This window comes from Cynocephalus volans, chromosome 6 (assembly GCF_027409185.1).
Source record: "Cynocephalus volans isolate mCynVol1 chromosome 6, mCynVol1.pri, whole genome shotgun sequence".
Classification (NCBI taxonomy): Eukaryota; Metazoa; Chordata; class Mammalia; order Dermoptera; family Cynocephalidae; genus Cynocephalus; species Cynocephalus volans.
In genome coordinates this window covers 131,993,100-132,016,867 of record NC_084465.1, presented here as the reverse complement: position 1 = coordinate 132,016,867, position 23,768 = coordinate 131,993,100, and the positions used below count along the sequence as shown (strand labels likewise).

Genomic DNA, 23,768 nt, shown 5'->3' with positions numbered 1-23,768 from the left:
CACAGCAAAAGAAACAATTAACAGAGTTAAAAGACAACCAGCAGAGTGAGAGAAAATATTTGCAAAATATACATCTGACAAAGGCCTAATATCCATAATATACAAGGAACTCAAACAACTTTACTAGAAAAAAACGAGCAACCCAATTAAAAAAAGGGCAAAAGAGCTAAATCGGCATTTCTCAAAAGAAGATATACGAATGGCCAACAGACATGAAAAAATGCTCAACATCACTCAGCATTCGGGAAATGCAAATCAAAACCACACTGAGATACCATCTCATCCCAGTTAGGATGGCTAATATCCAAAAGACTGTGAACGATAAATGCTGGCGAGGTTACGGAGGAAAAGGAACTCTCATACATTGTTGGTGGGACTGCAAAATGGTGCAGCCTCTATGGAAAGTGGTATGGAGGTTCCTCAAACAATTGCAGATAGATCTACCATATGACCCAGCTATCTCACTGCTGGGAATATACCCAGAGGAATGGAAATCATCAAGTCAAAGGTATACCTGTTCCCCAGTGTTCATCGCAGCAGTCTTTACAATAGCTAAGAGTTGGAACCAGCCCAAATGTCCATCATCAGATGAGTGGATACAGAAAATGTGGTATATCTGCACAATGGAATACTACTCTGCTATAAAAAACGAATGAAATACTGCCATTTGCAACAACATGGATGGACCTAGAGAGAATTATATTAAGTGAAACAAGTCAGGCACAGAAAGAGAAATATCACATGTTCTCACTTATTTGTGGGAGCTAAAAATAAATAATTAAACAGAAAAAACCGGGGGTGGGGGGGGAGAAGACATAACAATTATAATTCCTTGAAATTGATACAACAAGTGAACAGAAAGGACATTGTTGGGAGGGAGGGAGGTTTCGGTAATTGGCCACAATAATCAACCACATTGTATATTGACAAAATTAAATTAAATTAAATTAAAAAGTAGCAGGAAGTGAAACCGCAAGGTAAGTTGGGGCCGTATTGTGAAGGGCCATCCATGTATGCTATGCTAAGAAGTTTGAATTTTATTTGTGAATAAAGGGTAGCCATTGAGGGATTTTAAACTGTAACATATTTGGAAAGTTGTGGTGGCAGTGTGAAGGCTAGACTGAAGACAGGAATACCAGGGAGGAGCTGCTGTTTTCATCCAGGAATATGAGTGCCTGCACAGTGCACAGGACAGGATGGAAGTGAGAGACAGAAGGTGGGACCAACAGAGTATAGTTTGGGTGTGGGAAGTAAGATAAAAGAGAGACTCAAAACAACTTTAAATTTCTAGTTTGATTGACTTAGTAGTTAGTGATGTCAGGGAACAGAAGGGTAATAGCAGCATGTTTGGGGAAATAGTTTTGAATATGTCGAGTTTAAAGTATCTATTGAAATTTTAGGTGGAGATTCTGTTACGCTGTTTTGTCTGGGGGCTGTTGAGTCTATGGAAAGATTATGTTTCTTAGTCTATTTTTCTAGGGCACTTAACGTTCACATTTGTCACATATTTTTAGTTCTTCAAAATAATTACTAGAAAGTATATTTTATTCATGAATTATAGATTTCATGTGCATTTAAGTCTGGTATAGTTGAACTGACAGCATTATGGAGTTAGCGTTTAAACTTGATTGAATTACCTGGGAGCTTTTCCCAAGCTTTTTTTTTTTTTCCTGTAGGGCAAAGAAAAACATACTTAATGGTTCTTAAAATGATGGGTGTGTGTGTGTTTTGTCCTTAAAGTGTGAGAATGTATAGCATTTAATATTATTTATGATAAGCATTAGGATACAAAAGTGTGCTTTAAAAATAAAAGAACGACCACTTCCTAAAGTAATTTGTTGAGAATTCATAATCATAAAAATAAAAGATAGCAAGAGACCTGCTAGATCTCAGCAGGGTCGTTCCTGGCAAACTGTATGTTATTATACTCTTGGGTTGGCTTGAATTATTTGGTGTTTTCCTGTTGGTGGAAAAAGAGATTAAGCTTTGAAGAAGTGGGGGGTGGGGGTGGGGGCAGAAGAACAAAAAGTACCAAATGGGAACTTAGATCAATCTTAAGTTTTCACAGCTTGGGCTTCTCTGAAGTCACATTTAGCAGAAACATTAATTAGATTTCAGTGCCCCACCGAGTTTTAAAATTAAACATGTTTCTGGAACCATCTGCAACATTTTATCACTAATAATATAATGAAGAATATGCTTAGCCCTTTGAAAATGGGAATTATAACAGAGTATCTTTCACTCTCAAGTGATCAACTTTTATTGTGAAAAACCCATCAAAAACTTTTGAGTTAAGAATTAATTGAAGAGTTTTTAAAATATGCCTAAAAATAAGATTCTATAAGAATATTCTCATTGGTGAGAATCTTTTCCTAAATTGAGGATTTTCTTTGGGATTTTATACTTTTTTTAGATCTAAAAGTATTGTTGGTGGCATGTGCCATCTGCCAACAAAATGCCTGCCTGTTTGAAGCCATATTGATTGCCTGAACTAGGACAGGAAGGAAGCGAGACACAGGACAGGTAGCTAAGAGTATGCTAAGAGTACAGGTCCTGGAGCCAACCTGTCTGGCTTGGAACCCTTCCTCTGTCACTTACTAGATAGGTAAAATGGGGATGATTATACATCCTTAAGTATGAAGTGAATACTCAGAGCTGTGTTCTTTCCTGTGTAGTCTTCTATTTTCCTTGCTTGTTAGTCACATACTTACTGCACTTGCAGGTCTGAGTACATAGAGGAAAATATCCCTCCTCCTGGAAACCAAAGAAGTGCAGAGTACGGTACTTTCTGTCTCAACTCCCCCAGTCTCACCTTTGTCCCAATCTCAATTTAGTGTGACATACAAGACCCCTGCCTGCTTCAGCAGCCTTGTCTTTGATGCTTCCTTTTGTAAGCCCTTTGGAATGACTTTCAGCCCCCGACGGTGCTGCATGATCTCAGAAATACATGTATTCCCATGCTGCCCAGAATATTCTTTCTAACATTGCGGTTGGTTACAACCGTAATAATCTTTCAGTTCTTCACGTAGGGCTCATTTTCTCTGACATCCCTAGGTAGATTTGACTGCTCCCAGCTGCTCCCCTTCCTGTGTCTGTCAGAGCACCTGCCTCAGTGCTGTGTATTTCCATGTCAGTTGCCCTAGGCATACTGATATTCCTTAGGGCAGCAACCATTACTTACTTGTTTTTGTGTACTTTTTCTCTACCACAGTGCTAGTTATATATTAACTATTTCATAAGTAAATAAATAAAACTCAATTCTCCTTTAAAAAACCAACCCTGCCACTGAAAACATTAATATGCTAGAATTCAGTAAAATGTGAAAGAAGAGGATTAAATGACTTTTGAAGTTAAGTTTTTGTTGCTTCATAAAAGATATTTCAAAATATTTAAAAATTTCCTTTTTGTTTAAAGGATATTCAGTAGTTAGTTTTAAAGTGTCAGAGAATTTAAACAGTACCTTTCTCTGTCTTTACCTAAATGGAGCATTTCCTATGAGTCTTAACTTCAGCTATGGAATATTATTGATACAAGTCTAGTATTATCCAACTAAAAAAAAGTTAGATAGGATATTTGCTATCTAATGTAGCATGACTTTTTTGGTAGCTCTTTTTTAGTAGTATTTTCTTTCTTTCTTTTTTTTTTTTTTATAATTTGTAAGTAAAGAAGCCTCAAACAGTAACAAGGAATTTCAATTTTATTTTAGCAAAAGCACCTGGAAATAGAAAGAACTACTAAATGGCTGAAAATGCTAAAAGGATGGGAAAAATACAAGAACACCGAAAAGGTAATTTGAAATAATGTTATTTCTATGTGAAACTATATAAAATCAATAAGGATTTTCCCAGCAGAGTTTTTTCCTTAATTATAAGAGTGGTACATTCATATTTGTTTTTGAGAGTTTGGTTTAACTTAATTTAGTGATATACCTCAAATTAGGAGTCTTTATGTTGTAACAGAATACCCAATTCAAATTGTCTTCAACAATTAAGAGGATGTATTGGATGGTCCAGAGGCAGGATGGGATTCAAGAGTGGTTTAATTCAGCTGCTCAAATTATGTTTCCTGTGACTTAGTTTCTGCCATCTCTTCTCTGCCTTCTACAGTGTTGGCTTCATCTTGGGGTTGGCCTCCCTTTGGGGTCAGAAGCATTGGAGCAGTTCCAGGCTTCATTCATATGCACATGTTACTCTGCTCAGAGAGACAGGGCTGCCTTCTGAAAGCTTTCCCTGAAGCAGGAGCAATCTCCTTCTCCAAAAGCTCTAGCAAACTCCTCTTAAAACAACAACAACAACAACACACACACACACACACAAAAACCCTTTTTGCCCTGCATTGAATTGAGTCTGTGCTAAGTTTTAAACCAATTGAGGAAAATATACACATACTCTAATATCACCACCAGTCTCATTAGAAAAGTCTTTAAATAGTGAGAAGGTGTCAAGTTCCTGGTGGTAGAAGTTTTCCAAAGTTCTAATTTTTGCTTGAGAGGTCATGTGTTACCAATGGCCACAAGTACTGTGTCAGTCATTTTCTTTCAAGTGACAGGCTTGCTTCAGTTATTTTTGAGAATATGTCTGCCAAATGCCCCAATCTGAACAACCACAGTTGGTTAGTAAGTCGGTGTTCATGAAAAAAGGGAGCTGGTTGAGATCATGATTCAAATGCTGTCATCATAAGTGCTTTGTCTTGAGGCAACTCTTGTACTTGATGTGCAGCAGAAGTATATAGAGGTATTTCCCATTTCATCACTCAGAATGTTGATAAGACCTGTCTATACTCAAGGGCTGAGATTTAATAAAATTAATACTTTTTATTGCTTCGTTGAGGAGGGCATTTTTAAGTGAAACTGACCTTTTTTTAAGAAACTATGAACAAAGTATATGATGATTCCTAGTCCACTACTGGTGCCTTGATTTGTCAGTGTGCCAGTAGTTTTACTACCATTGCTTGTCTGCAGTGCAAAGTCAACACGGTGAAAAAGGAAAATAACATTTTGGTTTTATTATGAAAATAGTTTTGATCTCGTGAACCATACTTTGGGAACTGCTGACATCTAAACCTCAGTTTCCTCATATGTAAAATGGAGATAATAGTGCCCATTTTCAAAGGGATAAAGGAAATGATTTAATGCATGTAAAGCGCTTAGCATTGTACCTTGCATGTAGTAAATATTCAGTAAATGTTAACTACTGCTATTAATTTTTTGAAGGAAGGTTGGACAATAAAAAAATCTAAAGGAAACAAATCTTTCATAGTCCTTCCAGCAAAACACAACTGAGTTAACTGTTAGGATTTTTGTCTATTTCCTTATACATTTTTTCTATGTAATCCTTCCCCGCCCCGCCCCCCCCCCCCCCCGCCTTTTTTTTTTGGTCTTTTTCGTGACCGGCACTCAGCCAGTGAGTGCACCAGCCATTCCCATATAGGATCCAAACCCGCGGCGGGAGCGTTGCTGCGCTCCCAGCGCTGCACTCTCCTGAGTGCGCCACGGGCTTGGCCCTTTTCCCTCTTTTTGTATGGATATCAATTATTGTGTGTCAGCATTTGCCAACAAGAATTCCAGGGAGCATCAGTTCCTTGGGTTCTAATAGGTATTATATAGAAGCAATATAGTCTAATGGTTTAGGGGTGGAGGCTGGAGCCAGACTATCCTGGGTTCAAACCCCAGCTCTGCCACTTATTAGCTGTGTAACATTGGGGAAGATATTTAACCTTTTTCTGCTGTAGTTTGCTTATCTGTAAAATGGGGATAATAATACTACCTACCTCATTAGGGTTGTAAAGAAGTTAATTTATATAAAGCACATAAATAGTGCCTGACACTTACTATACAGTCAGTGAGTGTTGCTTATTATTAAATGAGAAAAGAGTTCTCTGATTAAATAAAGTTGGGAAAATCAGAGCTAACCAAAGTTAAGCCAGATTTCTTTACTATAGGACTCCTTGGTCTTTAATACTGTACTGGGTGATAGGAGTTCTTGAGAGGGACCTTAAATTATGTGAACCTTATTTAGCCATGGAAATCTTTTTGTCATAGGATATCTCACAGAGCTAATATCATTTTTGAATATCCTAAATATCCTTAGTCGTACTCATGTTTTATTTTCATCAGGAGTGAGTTCATTTTGGATTGTTGATTTTATTAACTGTTTTTAGCATTGGGTTTAGAACTCAAGATGTTTTTAAGAGGAATCAATTCAAAGTAGAATATTAGTTTCAACATCTCTTGTTTAATATTATGCTGTCTCTCAGATTGGCCTAAAGTTTACAACTACTTTACCTTATGTCTTTGTGGACAGGTTGCGCAAATGGTAATTACAGGATAAATTTCAATGCATTGCACCTACACTTTAATCTCACATTGTGTCTAATAAAATATTTGTAGAATTATATGGCTTTATGTTCTTCTAGTGTACATATATCTATGAAAATATGTAAGCTTCTGTAAAAATGAACAATTCTACTAGGCTATTATCCTGACAGCAACTCTGGCTAATGCAGTTCCCATTAAGAGAGATTTTAACAGAACTGCTTCTTTGACGTATCCTTTTAAAGCACTCTGCCATAACTATAATGCTAAAATCATTTGATAACATATATGCTCCAATTTGGTGTGAAACAGAATGCACCTTCTAAAAGAATTACCACTTTCAATTCATACCTAGTTTTAAATTGCATCAAAGTAAAAAACTAGCATGGACTTTTCTTCTCTTTCAGGGATAATTATGTTTACAGATTCCTTACTTACATAGTAGTAATACAGAGAAGTTCTAAAACTATCTTGAAGTAAAAATACAGCTCTGGTAGAGATTATTTGGATTTTGAGAACCCAAGCTTTAATTTAAAAAAGTTTCCATTGAGGTTGTTTGTGTTGCCTGTGTGTTCTCACAATGACTGCCCCCCTACGAACAGTAGCATTGCATTTTAAAAATAGAGTCTGTTAAATGAAGTTATCTCTGTTAGGTGGAGACTGTTATGATTTCACTGGTTATGATATCATTAAACTATGTCACAGCAGAGTACCTACTACAGATACACATATTTTTTGTTGATCAAATAACTGAGGAGACTTTTGAGACCATATTAGCCCAAATTTTATTTTACTGACTGGAAAATGGAAGTGCATCATTTAGAAATAAATTTCTCCAGTTCACATAGCTTGTTAGTAACAAGCAAGAGATCCTGTGCACGCACTCTAGAGCTCATGTAATTGTGCCATCTTTTAGGCTAGCTTTTCCTTTTGGTGTTTGTCAGTAAAAGGTCAGAAGGAAATAGAATGTGATTATAAAAGGCAGTAGGGCTTTGTAGATGGTTTAAAACTTTTTTAGATCCAGATTCGGGATACTGGTGCTATCTGAAGGCGGAGACTAAGAAGCCAACAGAGCAGAGATTATTAAAGAAAATGGAGAGGCAGTGAAGAGCATAAGCAGCTCAGAGAGTGAGCTTTTGGACCCATGAAACTGAGCCAGACTTGCTGGACTGAAAAGTTTACTCACTGGTGGCCTTGATGACGTGGATTGGCACATTAATCACTGTTTTGAGGTCACTAAGGTTAGAAAAAAGTATTGAAACCATTAGTCATTTGATAAAAATTTTTTAAGTTGATAGGTTTTTAAATCTGTAGGCCTGAAATGGCCTGCTTGATTTTATTGGTAAATGAACAAAGATACTGGAAACAAAAGGTACATTTCAGGCAACATTATTTTCTTATAAGATTTTATATATCAAGTCCATAAAATAAATTTGTAAAAGAATTTTAAAGGTGGTACTTCTCTTTCTTTTAAATGTGGATTTTTTTTATTACTGCCTCAGGAGGCTTTTTCTTCTTTTTTTAATGCTCACATCAGAGTAATTATATTCAATAACGTACACAATCATTGCTATTTGTGGCCCTTTACCCATTCCTTCCTTTCTTCTCCCTTCCCACTTCTAGTAATCTCAGTTGTCCTTTGAAAGTTCAGTGTTATTATTGTAAATCTTGTATCTTTCTTTCTTTTATTTATATGTTTATTATTTTAGCTCCCACTTATGAGTGAGAACATACAGTATTTCTCTTTCTGTGCCTGGCTTTTTTCACACAATATGATTTTCTCTAAGTTCATCCATGTTGCTACAAATGGCAATATTTCATTCTTTTTTTTTATAGCAGAGTAATATTCCATTGTGTATATATAAAAGGTGGTACTTTTCAAATTGGATTATTAAAATATTCTTAAAATCTAATATACAGAAGTTCTATATCATGGTTGTTAAGACTATTGGGTTCTGAAGTCAGACTAAATGAATTTGAGTTCTTATAACCCAGTTTACTTTGAACTAGTTACTTAACCTTTCTACATCTTAATTTTGTCATTTGTAAAATGGGTGTGATAATATTAGTACCTGCCTCTTTGGGGATGTAGTAATATTATAAGGAATAAATTGATTTAGAAGCACATAGCACAACATCGGCTCATAATAATCAGAAAATGTTAATGTACGTGTTGTTATTAATATTGTTATTACTGCTTGCGTTACCATTATCCTCGCCCCTATTCGCATACTCATTTCCCCTTCCATGAGGCACAATCTTATGTATCCTTCAATATTGAGTTTATTGTCATTTTCTCTGAAAGAAATCTTTCCTAACTCTCTGACCGAATTATTGCTCCCCTCCTCCATTATCTCTAACATAGTCTCAGGATGAGAGTCACTGTGCTGGTCCAAGAAAAAGTTATCACCACAGCAGATTCACTGCCCTCACCCCCAACACCTTTCTCCCTAACCCTTTTCTGGCTCCCCTTTGGAATCATATGTGTCCTGTTATGTAAAGGGTAACCTTCCCCAATATTGCCTCCTGCAGATCTCAACAGTGTAGGGCCTTTTACCCCCCTGGCCCCTGGGGAGTCTTTCTCTATGACTACTTTGCCTGTCAGGGTATGATGTTCATCTCCGAGAGCAGTTAGTGTATGTGACTGACTGTATTTTATTATGAAGAATTATTTATTTAAGTTATAATTATATGCTTACATATTTTTCTTCCCCTCTGCACTTGAGCTCCACAGATCTTTTTCATATTTTTAGCCATAGTACCTAGTAAGTATGAGCCACAAAGCAGGCATTCATTACCAAGTTTTATTTTAGAATGAATGAATGATGTTCATTTAGTAGTTGAGGGGGACAACCAGCTATCACTTTCTACTGATAAATTCTGCTGCTTTAATAAAGCTGTAATTTCTAGGAGTGGTTTGGCAGAAAGACACTGAGTCAGGAGTAAGAAGATGGAACTCTTTGACCCAGGCAAGCCACTTCTCTGTACCTTGGTTTCCTTTCATTTATAGCGGAAAACACCTGTTGTGCCTACATTGCAAAGTTGTTATAGGAAATGTGAAATATAGCTTTGTCAGTTGAAAGATTATCGACAAATGTAAACTGGACTACTTTTCTGGAGAATAAGCAAATTTCACCATAACTGTTTTGCTTTGGTATAATTCCTAGTTTGTTTTACAGTATTGCCAAAACTTCTATGATAGTTGAAAATTTGTGAGGAAAGGTGTATAACCATAATAAGTCAGTTTGTTGTATAACAGTGTAAGTATTTGAAAACCAGTAGGCATAATTAAAAATTTTTATTTTAGGGTCTCATAATTTAATTATTTTTCTGCTACATGTGATTTTGTGTACATGTTTTTTTCCTACAGCTTGGATTCCAGACACATCTTTTTTATATTCTTTTATGTTTTAGGTACAGTTGTATTGTCATTATTTTAATGCTTTCTGCTCTTGGATTTTCTCAATATTTTCCTGCTTGCTATTCCATGTATTTTATGAAGTCCAATTGGGCAAAACAATGAGCCATGGTTGCAGGAAGATGGTCTGTGTTTTTTATGAACTGTAAAATCAGTAATCTTTTACTACTTGGTAATATCTTGTGTGTGCCTTTAGACAAGTTGTTACTCCTCTTTGTGATTCACTTTCCATATCTGTAAAATTGAGTTGTTGGTATAAATAGTTATAGAGTTGTTGGTACAATTAAACAAGATTAATATCTGTAAATAGCTTAAAGTAGTTTCCTGCACATAGTAAATGCTCAGTAAAAGTTGGGGTTAATTGTTACTGTGGGTGATGGTAATGACAATGTTATCAATGTTTCTTTCTCAACCTTTTCCATATGTGCCTAACTTTTAATTTGAGTTCTGGAGTAGCACAAGGACCATTAATTTTTTATTTCTATCTGAAATCTTTTTACTTTTTCTTCTTAATTTAATCATGGCAATTTGATGTGTTTTTCTAAATTTGTATTTAACTTTAGAATAAGTGATGGGCAGACACTATGTACAATTATTCAGTATAGAGCTGAAGGAAAGCAATAAACTAATGTGTAAAGTCTTTTCAGGTAGTACAGTTTAAGAAAACATGTCAGAGTTCTTATTTTACTCATCGAAAACTGTCAGGCTAATGGATATTGAGGTCCTTTTAAATCAGTCTGTTTGCCCACCATCATATTCTACTTCAGCATTTAAATTTCACAGTTTGCATTTACAATAATTTCCACGCTTTCTGATATTCATATCAGATGCTTACAGTACAGTATCTTCACACTAGAAATTTAGGAGATAATTTGAAGTTACTTTTAGTGGATGATATTCTTCTAAAAAGTACTATAATTTTGAAGTGCATATAGAGTACAACCTTCCTTTGGGAAAATAAATCTTAGATTCACTTGTTTTTACCACTCTCAATTTGCAGTTAATGGTTGTAAACGTTGAATACATGGGAAATGTTGCAAGTCGAGTTTACAGTCAACACTCAGCCTGTGCCTTATTCTTCCAGTTAGAGCTATTGCATGGATCCAGACTTTTGTGATTCTAGTCACTATCTATGAAATTTCAAATTTGAGGCATACTGTTTATACCAAAAGAACAAAACTGAAATTATGTGTCATTATCTAATTGAATCAACTTCACAATATTCAGTATTTTACAATAAAAGTTGCCTAACATTATCATTCCCTTTCAACCATATAATCAAAGTTTCTTAAAGCTACATCATGACTTAGTTACTAAAGCTTTAATTTAAAAAAAATCTAAACAGTATAATAGAAGTTGAAGCTTTGCTTATTAGTTGTCATAGCTCTGAAACATTTCAATTAGTAGAACTTGCATTTATTTTCTTAGCCATAGCGTTCAAATATATTATCTAGATCATAAAGGTAATCATGTACCTATTCTTACCTTACTCGTTTAGGACCTCTGCTATAATTTGTTTAGTCATTTCCTTGTTAGGACATCTATTTTGAAGTTTCAAAGTATTGTTATGCACAACATTGTAATGACCATAACAGGTTTGTATGTTATGTTGAATAATTTAGACTTAAGGAGAAAATATAATTACGAGAAGACATAGAAGTATATTGAATCTTAAGATTCTTAGGGCAATAGCAGTGCATTTTCAAGGACCCAAGGAGTTGATGGTACTAATAATTTGTGCCCAATTTCATTCTAAAGTGATGTCTTTCCTTGATGGAGATTTATCACTATTTTTTGTCTGATCAGATAGGATCAATGTCATTTAAGAAAAGGACAAAGGTTTTCCTAAAGAAATATCAAGAATTGAAAAGAGGAGAGGAAAGAGGGAGAGGAAGGGAGAAAGAGAAAGAGAGAGAGAGCACTGAAGATTGCCAGTAGAATTAACTGAGGTATGAGATAGACCAGAAGGAGCTTGATACGTTCTGTATATCCCCAGAGAGAAGGTGGTAGGAAAGAGATTAGGGGTTAGACAGCACTCTGTACACTCCATGAGGACCCTGTTGGTGCAAAGCAATCTTTTTGCTATTTGGAGCATCTTTTAGGTGTGTGGGAGAAAAGGAAGAAAGTGTGTATGTAACAAGTTAATTATACTAACAGGAATGTGTAAATCACATGTTCACTACTTAAAAAAGAGCACTATGATTTTGTGCCACTGAAGGGACACCTCTATAATGCACTGGGCATTCTTAACCTTTTCTTGTTTATTCTCTCCTTCTGTGTCTTTGTCTCTCTGTTAGGATCTGAAAAATAGAGATGACAGGATCTCAGGGCGCCATATAAAAATGTATCAATTATCATGGATACTTTGAAAATAAAGACTTAACAAATATTAATGAGCTCATTGAAGGGACTAGTCTAAGCTTTTGTTGGTTTGTAACCTTCAGTTTCTTTTTCTCTTAATAAGTTTCATAGGCGAATTTACAAAGGAATCCCACTCCAGCTCAGAGGGGAAGTCTGGGCACTCCTTCTTGAGATCCCTAAAATGAAAGAAGAAACAAGAGACCTCTATAGTGTGAGTAGCTAAAACTAACCCTTTATTTTGAAATTAAAAGATAAAATCCATTTCTTTTAGCTTACAAGGTGATGTAAGATATTCATATCATCACTTAAAGTTACATGGGGTTTGGGAAGCCTATTATTTGTTTTGTTGATTGCAATCTACTTCTTAAATTTTAAACGTATACTTGAGGAAAAATGTTATTGTCTGTGTGTATCAATCAGTGAGTATCAAATACTTTTCAAATATATAAATGATCAATTAAAGTACTTAAAATGATAAATCAATGTGGAGGCATATTCGTAGGGAAAATCAACTAACACCTGATTATAGTTGCAATGCAGTGTTAATATTAATCTTTTGATCTGCAGTGTCACTTTCAGAGTTTATGAGAAAATAAAAGCAGAATTCAGTTTATCCAACACCTGCCTGTACATGATTCTTTTCTTCAAAGGGTGATGAAAGAAGAATTTGCTGCTAAGATTATTAGGGCATCTCTAAGTTTTGTTATTTATTAATAAAAATGTAAACTTTTGACTGAGTGATAAGTAATGCTTTTCTTAAATTAGGCAGTGAATTAAATTTATCTCCTTGTCATTTCAGCTATACCCTTTCAAAACCTAAATTTTATGTTAACCTTTGAAAGGAGTAATAAATTTACATGTAATAATCTTAGGACCATAGATTTTGAAGTATGTTTCTTAAAAAATGTATGTAAATAGAATAAGTTAAAATATAATAAATGGAAAAAGGAAAAATTATTTATAGTTTAAACCCAAAGCCAATTATAAAAGATGCTTTGTTACTCTTGATATTTTTTTTCTTTTCCATATATATGTGTATATATATGTATGTGTATATATATATATATACCTAAAAAAGTTCATGGAAAAATAGAATTTAGAGATAATATGAATCTTTCCATGAACTTTTTGAAGTACCCTCATATTTGTTTAATTAATGAAAGTAGAAAATTAATGAGAATTAAAAGCACTTTAATTTACACACTGTATTTGTTTTCTTATGGCTGCTATAACCAAGCACTACAGACTGGGTGGCTTCAAACAACAGAAGTCTATTCTCTCACCATTCTGGTGGATAGAAGTCTGAAACTAAGGTGTCAGCCGGACTGTGCTCTCTGTTGAGGTTCTAGGGAAGAGCCCTGCCTTGCCTCTTTCTAGGTGGTAGTGGCCAGCTATCCTTAGCGATCCCTGGCTGCCCACTGCGTCACTCCATCTCTGCCTCGTTTGCCACATGGCATTCTTCCCTGTGTATGTCTGTGTCTGTCTCTGTCTTTCCTGAGACAGACACCAATCGTTGGACTTAGGGTCAACCCTAATTCAGTATGACTTCATCTTAACTTGATTACATACATCTGCAGAGACTCTATTTCCAGATAAGGTCACTTTCATGGGCTCTGGATGGAAGTGAGTTTTTCGGAGGACACTGTTCAACCCAGTACACTTGCTAATAGTATAACTATAGTTTCCAGTTATATTTTAGGCTTTTTCTACATAGAATGAAATTATCCAATGACCTGTTAATATGAGAAAACCATTTAGTAAAAACCAACAACAAAAGAAATGACTTGCCCACCAGTGCTTTCAAGCTCATACTTTTTAGGACTATCTTAAACATTATTTTCACTATTTGAGCTTCCCCAAGCATCGTTATTTAACCAAGTCTTCGAACCACTCTTTCTTACATTCCTTCTACAAAAGTTGTATAGGTTGCTTTCCACACATCCTCCACAGACTGGAACTTCAGTAGGAATAAAACTACCTTCTCTTAATCTACCGAGAGTTTTTTCAGATGGGTAAAATTATTTGGAGCCTGGCATATTATGAGCATTCAGTCCTTCAAGTTCCCTTGATGGCCCATTTGTCCTTTCTTGGAACAAAGCTCTGTGTGAGGTACTGAAGAGCACACAAAAATGAATAAGTGTGGTTTCAAGGGGGAGACATGATTCTGTAGAGATGTTTATTGCTAGTAAGTATGTGGTAAACACTCTAAAAGTAGTAAAACAAAACACTTGGCTTAGTTGAAAAGAGGGAAAGAAAAGAAATCACCTTTATGGTTCAGGAAGATTTCATGGAACAGGAGGTGTCAGAGGGCAGCTTTGTTTCCCAAATGGAGGGCAAAGAGGATGGATTTTCAAGGCACATTGTAAAGAGCTTTCCCCATGCCCTCCCTCCAATTTAGATTAATTTTAATCTGAAGCTGCATATTACTGTATTTTAAATATGCTGCACCTACTTTACCTTGAGGAGAGATGATATTATCTGAGTACTTTCATGTATGGGCATCATTTGAGTCCTCTAGGTGAATTACCTCACTTAATTCTTGCAAGAATGCCAATAGGCAGATTTTGTTATTATAATCATTATCATTATTATTTTCATTTTACGGATGACAAAACTGAGCTTAGTGAGGTTAAATAACTTTTTACCCTGGGGTAGCAAGTGACAGAGGCAGGATTTAAAATCTAAACTGTTCCAGCTCCTGAGCCAATGCTCTTATCTACTACTTTTTCCTCTTCTTTTAATTGTATCTCGTTTTTATTTGTCTCTCTTGCATCTTGCAATGTACCTTACAGATGGTAGAGGGTCAGTCCACAGTGCATAACAACCTCATCTACAGCCTTAGTGTGGCTCCATAATCTTACAGGACATACCCAACCATTCATTAGGTTGCTAATTTTTCATCAAAATGCTTTCCACTGTACTTCTTTCTTCCGGTTCCTGGGTCGGTTAGATCCCATTTCTTTTAAATAAAATGTTTATTCTTGTATTATTGTGACACTCATGGATTTCAACCCACCAAATCTGAGAGATAACTGTAGAAGCTGTTTACCTCCTTTAATTCAGGAGTGAGACATGTGCTTGATTTCCTGTATTCCATGCTTTAGCTTCTAAACACTTTAGGGCATAAATAATATTCCTGATATAAATATAAATAATATTTGCTTCTGTAATGTGGCCTTTTTTATAATGTATTTTCTTGTCCTCTAGAGTAATTGACATCATAGATGGATTGGGGTCGTCTTCTCCCTTCCAATCAAGTTTTATTTTAAGGCATTTTTTGCTCACGTCTTGTCAACATTTTCTTCCTATGTTTCATCATCTCATCTTTTACAAGGAGGCCTGTAGTACAGTAATTGAAACCTCTTTACTTGTCCATTATGGTATTAGAAGAACAAATATGTATAGATTATTATTATTATTTTAAAAATAATTTATTTATTGAATCAAAATCGATTATACATATTTTTGGAGTTAAACATTGAGATATGTTGATTAAATCAGTATTACTATCATATATATTGTTAAAGATCGTAATTATTCCTTATGCCCCTTGTCCAACCTCTCCCCTTTCCCCATTCCCTCTCCATCCCCTGCTCTAATTGCCCTAGATTTCTTCTCTCCTTCTGAAAGAATAATGGTTACTCTGTTAACTTGTTGCCTAGATGATCTGTCCAATGCTGAGAAATGTGATCAGGTCCCCCAATATTATCATAGAGCAGATGCTTCTTCTGTCACTCTGAAATGGGTTTTGTGGAAAGAGACATCCTCTTCTTTTCTTTGTCTCTGCTGGTGACTCTTCTTATGTGAATGCACTCCAGTGGTTGGTGGGCCATCTGCGTGGTGGCTGTGGTATCTAGCCACTTTTGCAGCAGCCTTGGTTATTGTGGTGGCTGTGGTGGGCCGCCCACGTGGAGGTGCTGTTTCTGGCATGCTCCTTGGCACTGGCGGTATGCCTGGTTGTGAGGTGTGTTTGGTCCCCTTCTCCATGCCTCTGGTCCCTGGGCAGAGCCCAAGGCACTGGCACCATGTGCCTGGTTGTGGGAGAGGGGTCCAGTCCCCTTCTCCATGTCCCAGGTCCCTGGGTGGGCCCCAAAGTACAGGCACAGTGTGCCTGGTTGTGGGAGAAAGGTCCATTCCCCTTCTCTTTGCCTCGGGTCCCTGGGCAGGCCCCCAGGTGCTGGCGTGGTGTGCCTGGTTGTGGGAGGGTGGTCTGGTCCCCAACTCCATACCCTGGGCCCCTGGGTGTGCCCCAAGGCGCTGGCTCAGTGTGCCTCGTTGTGAGAGGGTGGTGTGGTCCCCTTCTCCATGCCCTGGGTCCCTGGGTGGGGCCCAAGGTGCTGGCATGGTGTGCCTGGTTGTGGGAGAGGGGGTCCAGTCCCCTTCTCTATGCCTCAGGTCCCCGGGTGGGCCCTGAAGTGCTGGCTCCGTGTGCCTGGTTGTGGGAGAGAGGTCCAGTCCCCTTCTCATTGCTTTGGGTCCCCGGGCAGGCCCCAAGGTGCTGGCATGGTGTGCCTGGTTGTGGGAGGGTGGTCCAGTCCCCTTCTCCATGCTCCGGGACCGTGGGCAGGCCCTGAGGCACTGGCTTGGTGTGCCTGATTGTGGGAGAGAGGTCCAGTCTCCTTCTCCATGCCTCAGGTCCTTGGGTGGGCCCTGAAGCACTGGTGCAGTGTGCCTGGTTGCGGAAGAGAGGACCATTCCCGTTCTCCTTGCCACGGTTTCCTGGGTGGGCTCCAAGTTGCTGGCATGTTGTGCCTGGTTGTGGGAGAGAGTTCCAGTCCCCAACTCCATACCCCCGGTCCCTGGGTGGGCCCTGAGGTGCTGGCTCAGTGTGCCTGGTTGTGGGAGAAAGGTCTAGTCCCCTTCTCCATGCCCCGGGTCCCTGGGTGGGCTCCGAGTTGCTGACATGTTGTGCCTGGTTCTGGGAGGGTGGTCTGGTCCCCAACTCCATACCCTGGGCCCCTGGGTGTGCCCCAAGGCACTGGCTCAGTGTGCCTTGTTGTGGGAGGGTGGGGCCCAAGGTGCTGACATGTTGTGCCTGGTTGTGGGAGGGTGGTCTGGTCCCCTTCTCCATGCCCCGTGTCCCTGGGTGGGGCCCAAGGTGCTGACTTTTTGTGCCTGATTGTGGGAGAGAGGTCCAGTCCCCTTCTCCATGCCTCAGGTCCCCAGGCTGGCCCCGACACACTGGTGCAGTTTGCCTGGAAGTGGGAGTGGGGTCTGGTCCCCAGATCCAAGCCTCCAGTTCCCAGGCAGGCCCCAAGGTGCTGATGGTGTGCCTGGACTGGAACTAATTTTTTGTCCTTTGCTTCTAACACGGGGGAATTTCCTGTGGGAACCAGTACTTGAGCTGTGTGGTTGTTTATATTGCTACTTTGCAGCTATTTCCCTAGGGAAGGCTTTTTGTGCAGCTCAGCGTTTAATGGTTGACCTTGTAGGTACTTCCAGCTCTCCAGAGACCTGGTGGATCTGTGTTCTGTATAATCTCTAATCTGAGCCTGAGTTTTTTCATCAAACTGCACCCCATGCAATTCTGTATTCCCGACCAGTCTCCTCTGAGTGGTCCTGTGCTGATTGGGGGGCAGATCAGCTGTCCTTGCTGTGCCCCAGTGTTCCCCTGGTGGGCCTGTCTCCCCCACCGCCCGTGCTGCAAACACTTCCCAGGGGATGGGCCATGTGCCAGTCCCTTGCGATGACTCACCGGCTTCTGAATGTCTCCCTTTTTTCAGTTGTTCTGGCTCCTCGCTCCTGTGTGGGTCAATGTGAACCCTATTAGTGGTCTTGCTGTCCTGGGGGCCGCCAAGGCCCTCTTCTCTCCTGCAGCCTCCAAGTAACTCCATCTGAAGGGCACAGCTGCGGCTTCTGCCGGCTCCTGCCCCATGTGCTCATCAGCTCCAGCCTTAAAGCAGCCACGGCCCGAAATGCTCAAAGCAGCTTTTTCTTTCTCTCATCGTAGTTTTTCCTGCCTTCTTGAACTCCATAGGTGTCTCCTCCTCTTCCGCTGAGCTCCAGCCTATAGATTATTATTTAAAGCTAAATTTTTTTAATGTCTTTTGGACCATCTTTTATCAGAAATAATATGCAGTAATATATTAATGATTGTATGATTCTAATACAATGTTACAAATATCTTTCCTTGTCTTCAGATCTCTGAAACATACTGTGGTTACTCTTCATGTTTCAAAAAGCTACAGAAGCTGTCCTCCTCTGACCTTCCACCTCAAAACACAAAAATGCACATATTCACAAAACACTTAATATACACACACGTATTCCGGGCATACCCAGATAGCCAGCCTTCTTTCCACTTTTAGCTTAAGTCAGGAGTTAACAGTTATGTTTATATATGTATATACTGGAATTGATTTAGCACAAATCTATATATTACTAGTGTGTGGTAAATGGGTCAATATAACATATGTATACAGATGCTTCTTTATACTTAAACATGTTTAAGTATAAATTATAATACACATTTCAATCTCTCATTTGATTAAACATGGGAGATTAACTCCCTTTCCTCCTGAAATGCCACTAAATTGACAGCAGAGTTTTTTAAAGGGCAAACCCAGAAGAATGAGAAAATGAGAGAAGAGATAACAGCAGCCAGTTTTTGGAAACTGGAGTACAGACATATATTGAGCAAACTTTAGAAACCTGAGAAAGCAGCATCCTAGGCTGACAGTGGAAAATCTGAGAAGCAACCTGATCTGTGTCTCAAGCTCTCCAAAAGGCTTGGTAATTGCCAACTAAAGGAACCTCTAGAAGTGGAGGTGAAGCTAAAAGCAGAAATGGTTGAAAGTCTGTTTTGGAAGCAGTTAGATCCCCTAAGTCCCCTCCCAACATGGGCCCAAGACTGGAGGTTTCTTATTAGGAGAGGAAGGAGACCCAGCACCTCTGGCCTGGGAGATCACAGGCATTGCCAAGGGTGGGCCGCTGACTGGAAAGCACAGGAATTGAATTCCCCGATTTGTAGACAATCCAGCTTTTTCCCTCAACTAAGCTCTCAGAACGTTGGCAGTCAAAGTACTTGACTTCCTGACAGGAGATCAGAAGAGCTTTCTCTAAGGAATGTGACCAGTGTAAGAACATAAACCTAAGTATACTGACTTCAGGGGACCCCACTGCACCTGCCCGGCCAGATCACTCCACAATGAAGACTGTCGTTGTGAAGCCCCACTTAGGCACACAGATTTTTAGTGTTCCACTTTTAAATAAAAGGAGACAGTGAAGTGTTGCTGCTCATTTGAGGGAAGGGGCTAAGGTGAAAGACCCACAAAAGCAAATGGAAAAAAGCAGCTTGTAGGAAACAGACTACAGAGCAAGAAGAAAATTTTAAAACTTTGTTAATATCTTCAGAGGAATAAAAATAGATAATATATTCCATAAAACAAGTGTAGGATGTTATAAAAGGAACACTTGAGATCAAAGAGCTTATGAATATAAAAAGTAATAGAAGTGAAAAACTTAATTGAAAGTAACAATTAGGGTAGTTTCCTAGAAAGTACATTATAAAGGCAAAGAAATGGAAAATAATAGGGAAAACACAAGAAAATTAGGTGACAACCTAAGAGATCTCTGTGATGATAAGAGTTCCAGAATGAGAAAATGGGAGTGGGGGAGGGGTGGACGAAATTGACAAAGGATATGTTGAAGAAAATTTCTCAGAGCTGAGAGATGTGAATAAGAGTTTTTAAGATTGAAAGGATCTATCAAGTGCCCAACCCTATGGATAAAAATAGATCCAAACCAATTACAGAAATGTGATGTTTCAAAACATGGAGAGAGAAACTCCTACAGACTTCTAGAGAGAAAAGCAGATTGTATATAAAGAAACAAGAATTAAAATGGCAACACTGGAAGCCAGAAGACAGTGAAGCATTGCCTTTTGAACAAAAATATTTTCCAGCTTAGAATTCTAAAACTGCCAAACAGTTAAACATGAGAGTAGAATTATCAGACATTCAAAGTTTCAAAAACTTTATCTTCCATACATCCTTTCACAGGAGCTACTGGAGAATGTGTTCCTCTAGAGCAAGGGAATAAACCAAGAAAGTAAAAGATGTGAGATCCACAAAAACAAGGGAGCCAACACAAGAGAAGCAAGGGAAGTCCCAGAAGATGGTCACGAGCGATCCCCAGACCTGAGCTGTGCTGCCAGCCAGGTCGGGCAGCCCCTGGAGAGAGGTCTTCGAGAAGATGAAGTTGGTGGAATACCTATTCTACTGTAGCATCACCAGAGGAGATTTATACAATTTGTAATGAGTTTGGGATTGAGTTAGCTACAAGTATGTAGAAAACAAAGCAAATCAAGAAACCAGGAAATGATTAGCTCCAACAAAAACAAAAATATCATGTTGGAAAGAATAAAGAAATCATAGTAGACCGCATGGCGTAACTGTGAAGAGCTTTCAGATGCTCTTAGTAATGCAAACTCCAAAAAGTTCTCTACCCTGAATTAAAATGTAACTTTAGTGACAAGATGGGAGATAAATGTGGTGGAGGTATAGGGAGAGGATGGGAGTCAGATAGGTGGGGGCATGGAGGGAAGGGAAAGTTGTCATTGTGAAACTTTTTATATTGTTTTGATTTTTGAACCATGGGAGTGATTTTCCTACTAAGAACAGTTTTTAATGAAAATTATTTTACTATTTGTCATAGACTTTTCAACATAAAGTTTTTTGTAAAGACTTCTATAAAAGTTTTCTAAAAAGATTTCTATAAAAATGTGCTTTCTTACCTTCTTTTTCTCTTTAGAAATTAAAACACAGAGCACGAGGTTGTTCACCTGATATCAGACAAATAGACCTTGATGTCAACCGCACATTTAGGGACCATATTATGTTTAGAGACAGATATGGTGTTAAGTAAGTAAAGTTTTGTATTATGAAATGTAAATATCATTTATAAAAGTCTTTATTAAAGTCTTCATTAACTTAAAATGTGAGTGCTTAGAATGTCTTGGATAGAATATAATTTTGATTCAGGTCCTAAGGTTTTTTGCCGATTATTTGAGTCTGTGTGGTGTGAAACTTAGGATCTAATTTAACTTAAAATTTTTAACCTTTGACATAGGTGCTATAAAATTGGTAAGGAATCATTTTATGATCTGGGAATTCTTATAAATGTAGTAGACAGTTTTATTTAAATTAATAGAAAAGAAATGAGAGATTGTGTGAAAACTGTGTCAGTGATAAATGTATCTCTATAACCTTGACCCCATGCATAAGTGAAACTAAAAAAAAGGGAAATGAATGAAATGAAATGAGAAATTGAGTATAACAGTCAGGACATTAGTTCTACACATTGATGTATCATTGCTATGACAGTTTGTGAATAAAAAGTATAGTTTTGCTGATCTCTGTATCAGTCAGGTTCCAAACCAAGAAACAGAAACCAGTAGAAGATATATATTAAGAGATTTATTGCAAAGTATTAGCCTGTCCCATTGTGGAGCTGACTGGGCAAGTTTAAAATCCTTAGGGCAGGTCATCAGCAAGGGCAGGCTGGAACTCTTGGGTGTGAGCTGAAGCTATTGTCCATAGGGAAATGTAAGATCTGCTCTTATGGCTTTTTAACTGATTGAATCAGGCCTACCCAGACTATCTACAATAATGTCCCCTACTTAAAGTCATCAGATTACGGATTTTAATTTCATCTACAAAATACCTTCACAACAACACCTAGATCAGTGTTTGAATAACTAAGGATTGTAGACTATCCAAGTTGACACACAAAGCCTACCATCACAGTCTACCCTTTCAACTTGGCACTTATCCACATCACCTTAAACTGTTCTTAATTTCCAGATAAGACAATAACAAAGTCATACTTCCGCCTAATATGATAAAACTATTCTGCTCACAACTGAAAACATGCTAAACCTTTCTCCACAAGAAGATGTCAAGTTCTTGGGTGATGTTCACACTTCTGCTTAGATATCCTATACTGTGATATAAAGTTAACTATTATTAATATGTCTTATGTTAGATGATAAGGGAAAAGAGAAGGAAGAAAAAAAATTTGTTAATATATATACAAGCATACTCATACCAAAATAAGGAAGAAATACTCGTAACAATTATAGTCATCATTTCTGTGGCTGGTCATGTGGTCAGAGCTGGTATTTATAACTACCTTCTTCTACTGCCCATTCCATATTTCCTTTGCTCTCAGCAGGTACCTCTGCTGATTGTGGTTCTTTACTTGATGTGGTGAATGCAAGCTTCATTCCTGAAAACTTTGACCCATTAGCAGTCCTGCCTGAATTGGGTTGTCGCAGTTTTCTGTTGACTGTAATCACAGGGCTTGGTAATACTAAGAGACGTCCCGAGCGTTCTCCTGTATTCCAGAAATACTCCTCCTTATGTCCATTGTGTAGTTGCAGCCCATTTTCACCTTAGTAGTCAGTATCAATTGCCCTAGCCAGCAGTCACATCCTTCTTTGCCTATTGATTCAGAGGCATAAGGAGCCCAAAGTGGATGGCAATTTCAGCTTCCAGTTCAATGAAATCATCGTTATGTCTCCTGAATAGAACTAAGATCTCTAGACCAGCAGAGCCTAAGGTTGCAGGGATGGGAAGCAAAAACTTTGCTATTGGATCATTAGGGATAGTAGTGAGTGGAGCCACCCCCATTTCTACCCTCTGAATCTTGAATCCCTGAATCCTGGCTATGGGAAAAACAACACCTTAGACTGGAGGCTGATTCAGAGCACATTCAGCTTCCTGAAGTGCATTGCCCCAGCCCTGCAAGGTACTGCCCCTAGCTGGCGCTGTAACGGAGTCTTCAAAAGGCCATTCCACCCTTCTATTAAGCCAGCTGCAGTTTGATGAAAGAGGGCAACAAATTTGAGAAATTTTGAAGCCCTTTGTGTTTTTTAGTATAAATTCTTTCTGTCAGAATGAATGTTATCTAGGTTCAAATTTAGACTAGATTACTGTTTCACTTTAAGGTTATGAGAATTTCTTTTTTACAGTAGTAATTTTATCTGGATTATTTGTTTTCAGTCAGTTTTTTCTTTTTTTTTTTAAGGTTGTAATTTTTAAAACATCTGTGAAATTTTACACCAAATTGTGTTTAATGTAAATTTTCTTTTCTGCAGGCAACAATCCTTATTCCATGTTCTTGCTGCGTATTCTGTTTATAATACGGTGAGTTGGAGCACATCTTTGAGTTGCATTCTGAGGATCAGTGGTACCCTTGGGCATGGCCCACCTAACAAGGCTCTTCTGGGTGCTTTTCTTCATCTCAGGACTCGATGGTCTCCACAGTCTCCTTTAGCTATGTGGAGCTTTGTAAGGCTTCTATGGTAACCCTAGGGTACCATACTTAGGGCAGAGCTGATTTGAAAGTGGAAAAACTTAGATATGACCACAGTATGCCATTGAATCTCACTTTTTCCCTCTCTCTCCAGATTGTTTTGTTTTGTTACATTGTGTGCTGTTTGTTTTGTTTTCATCATTAAGCAGATAGAATTGGGAATGGGGGTGGTAGAAGCACAGGAAGTTGGTGGCTAGATTAATTTTTGCTTGACTCTTGATAACTCTTCATTGCTTCTAAGAGGTTGCCTTTCAGCATCACATTTAATCTGTTGGGTGAGGTCCAAATAGGATAACACTTGCATCCCCAGGAGTAGGCTAAAACCAAACCCTTTGGGAATAGACATGCTGTTCTTAAGGC

At 38.2% G+C, this 23,768-nt stretch overlaps 1 protein-coding gene across 1 annotated transcript in view; it reads left to right on the top strand.

The window, feature by feature from the left end:
• The window catches only part of USP6NL (USP6 N-terminal like), a 119,595-nt gene that overhangs the window by 73,841 nt on the left and 21,986 nt on the right, over positions 1 to 23,768 (top strand). Inside the window, exons 5-8 of the mRNA XM_063100511.1 lie at positions 3,707 to 3,787; positions 12,196 to 12,303; positions 20,844 to 20,953; positions 23,191 to 23,239. Of these exons, the coding sequence (XP_062956581.1) occupies positions 3,707 to 3,787; positions 12,196 to 12,303; positions 20,844 to 20,953; positions 23,191 to 23,239 (348 nt within the window). The remainder of the gene's footprint in view (positions 1 to 3,706; positions 3,788 to 12,195; positions 12,304 to 20,843; positions 20,954 to 23,190; positions 23,240 to 23,768) is intronic.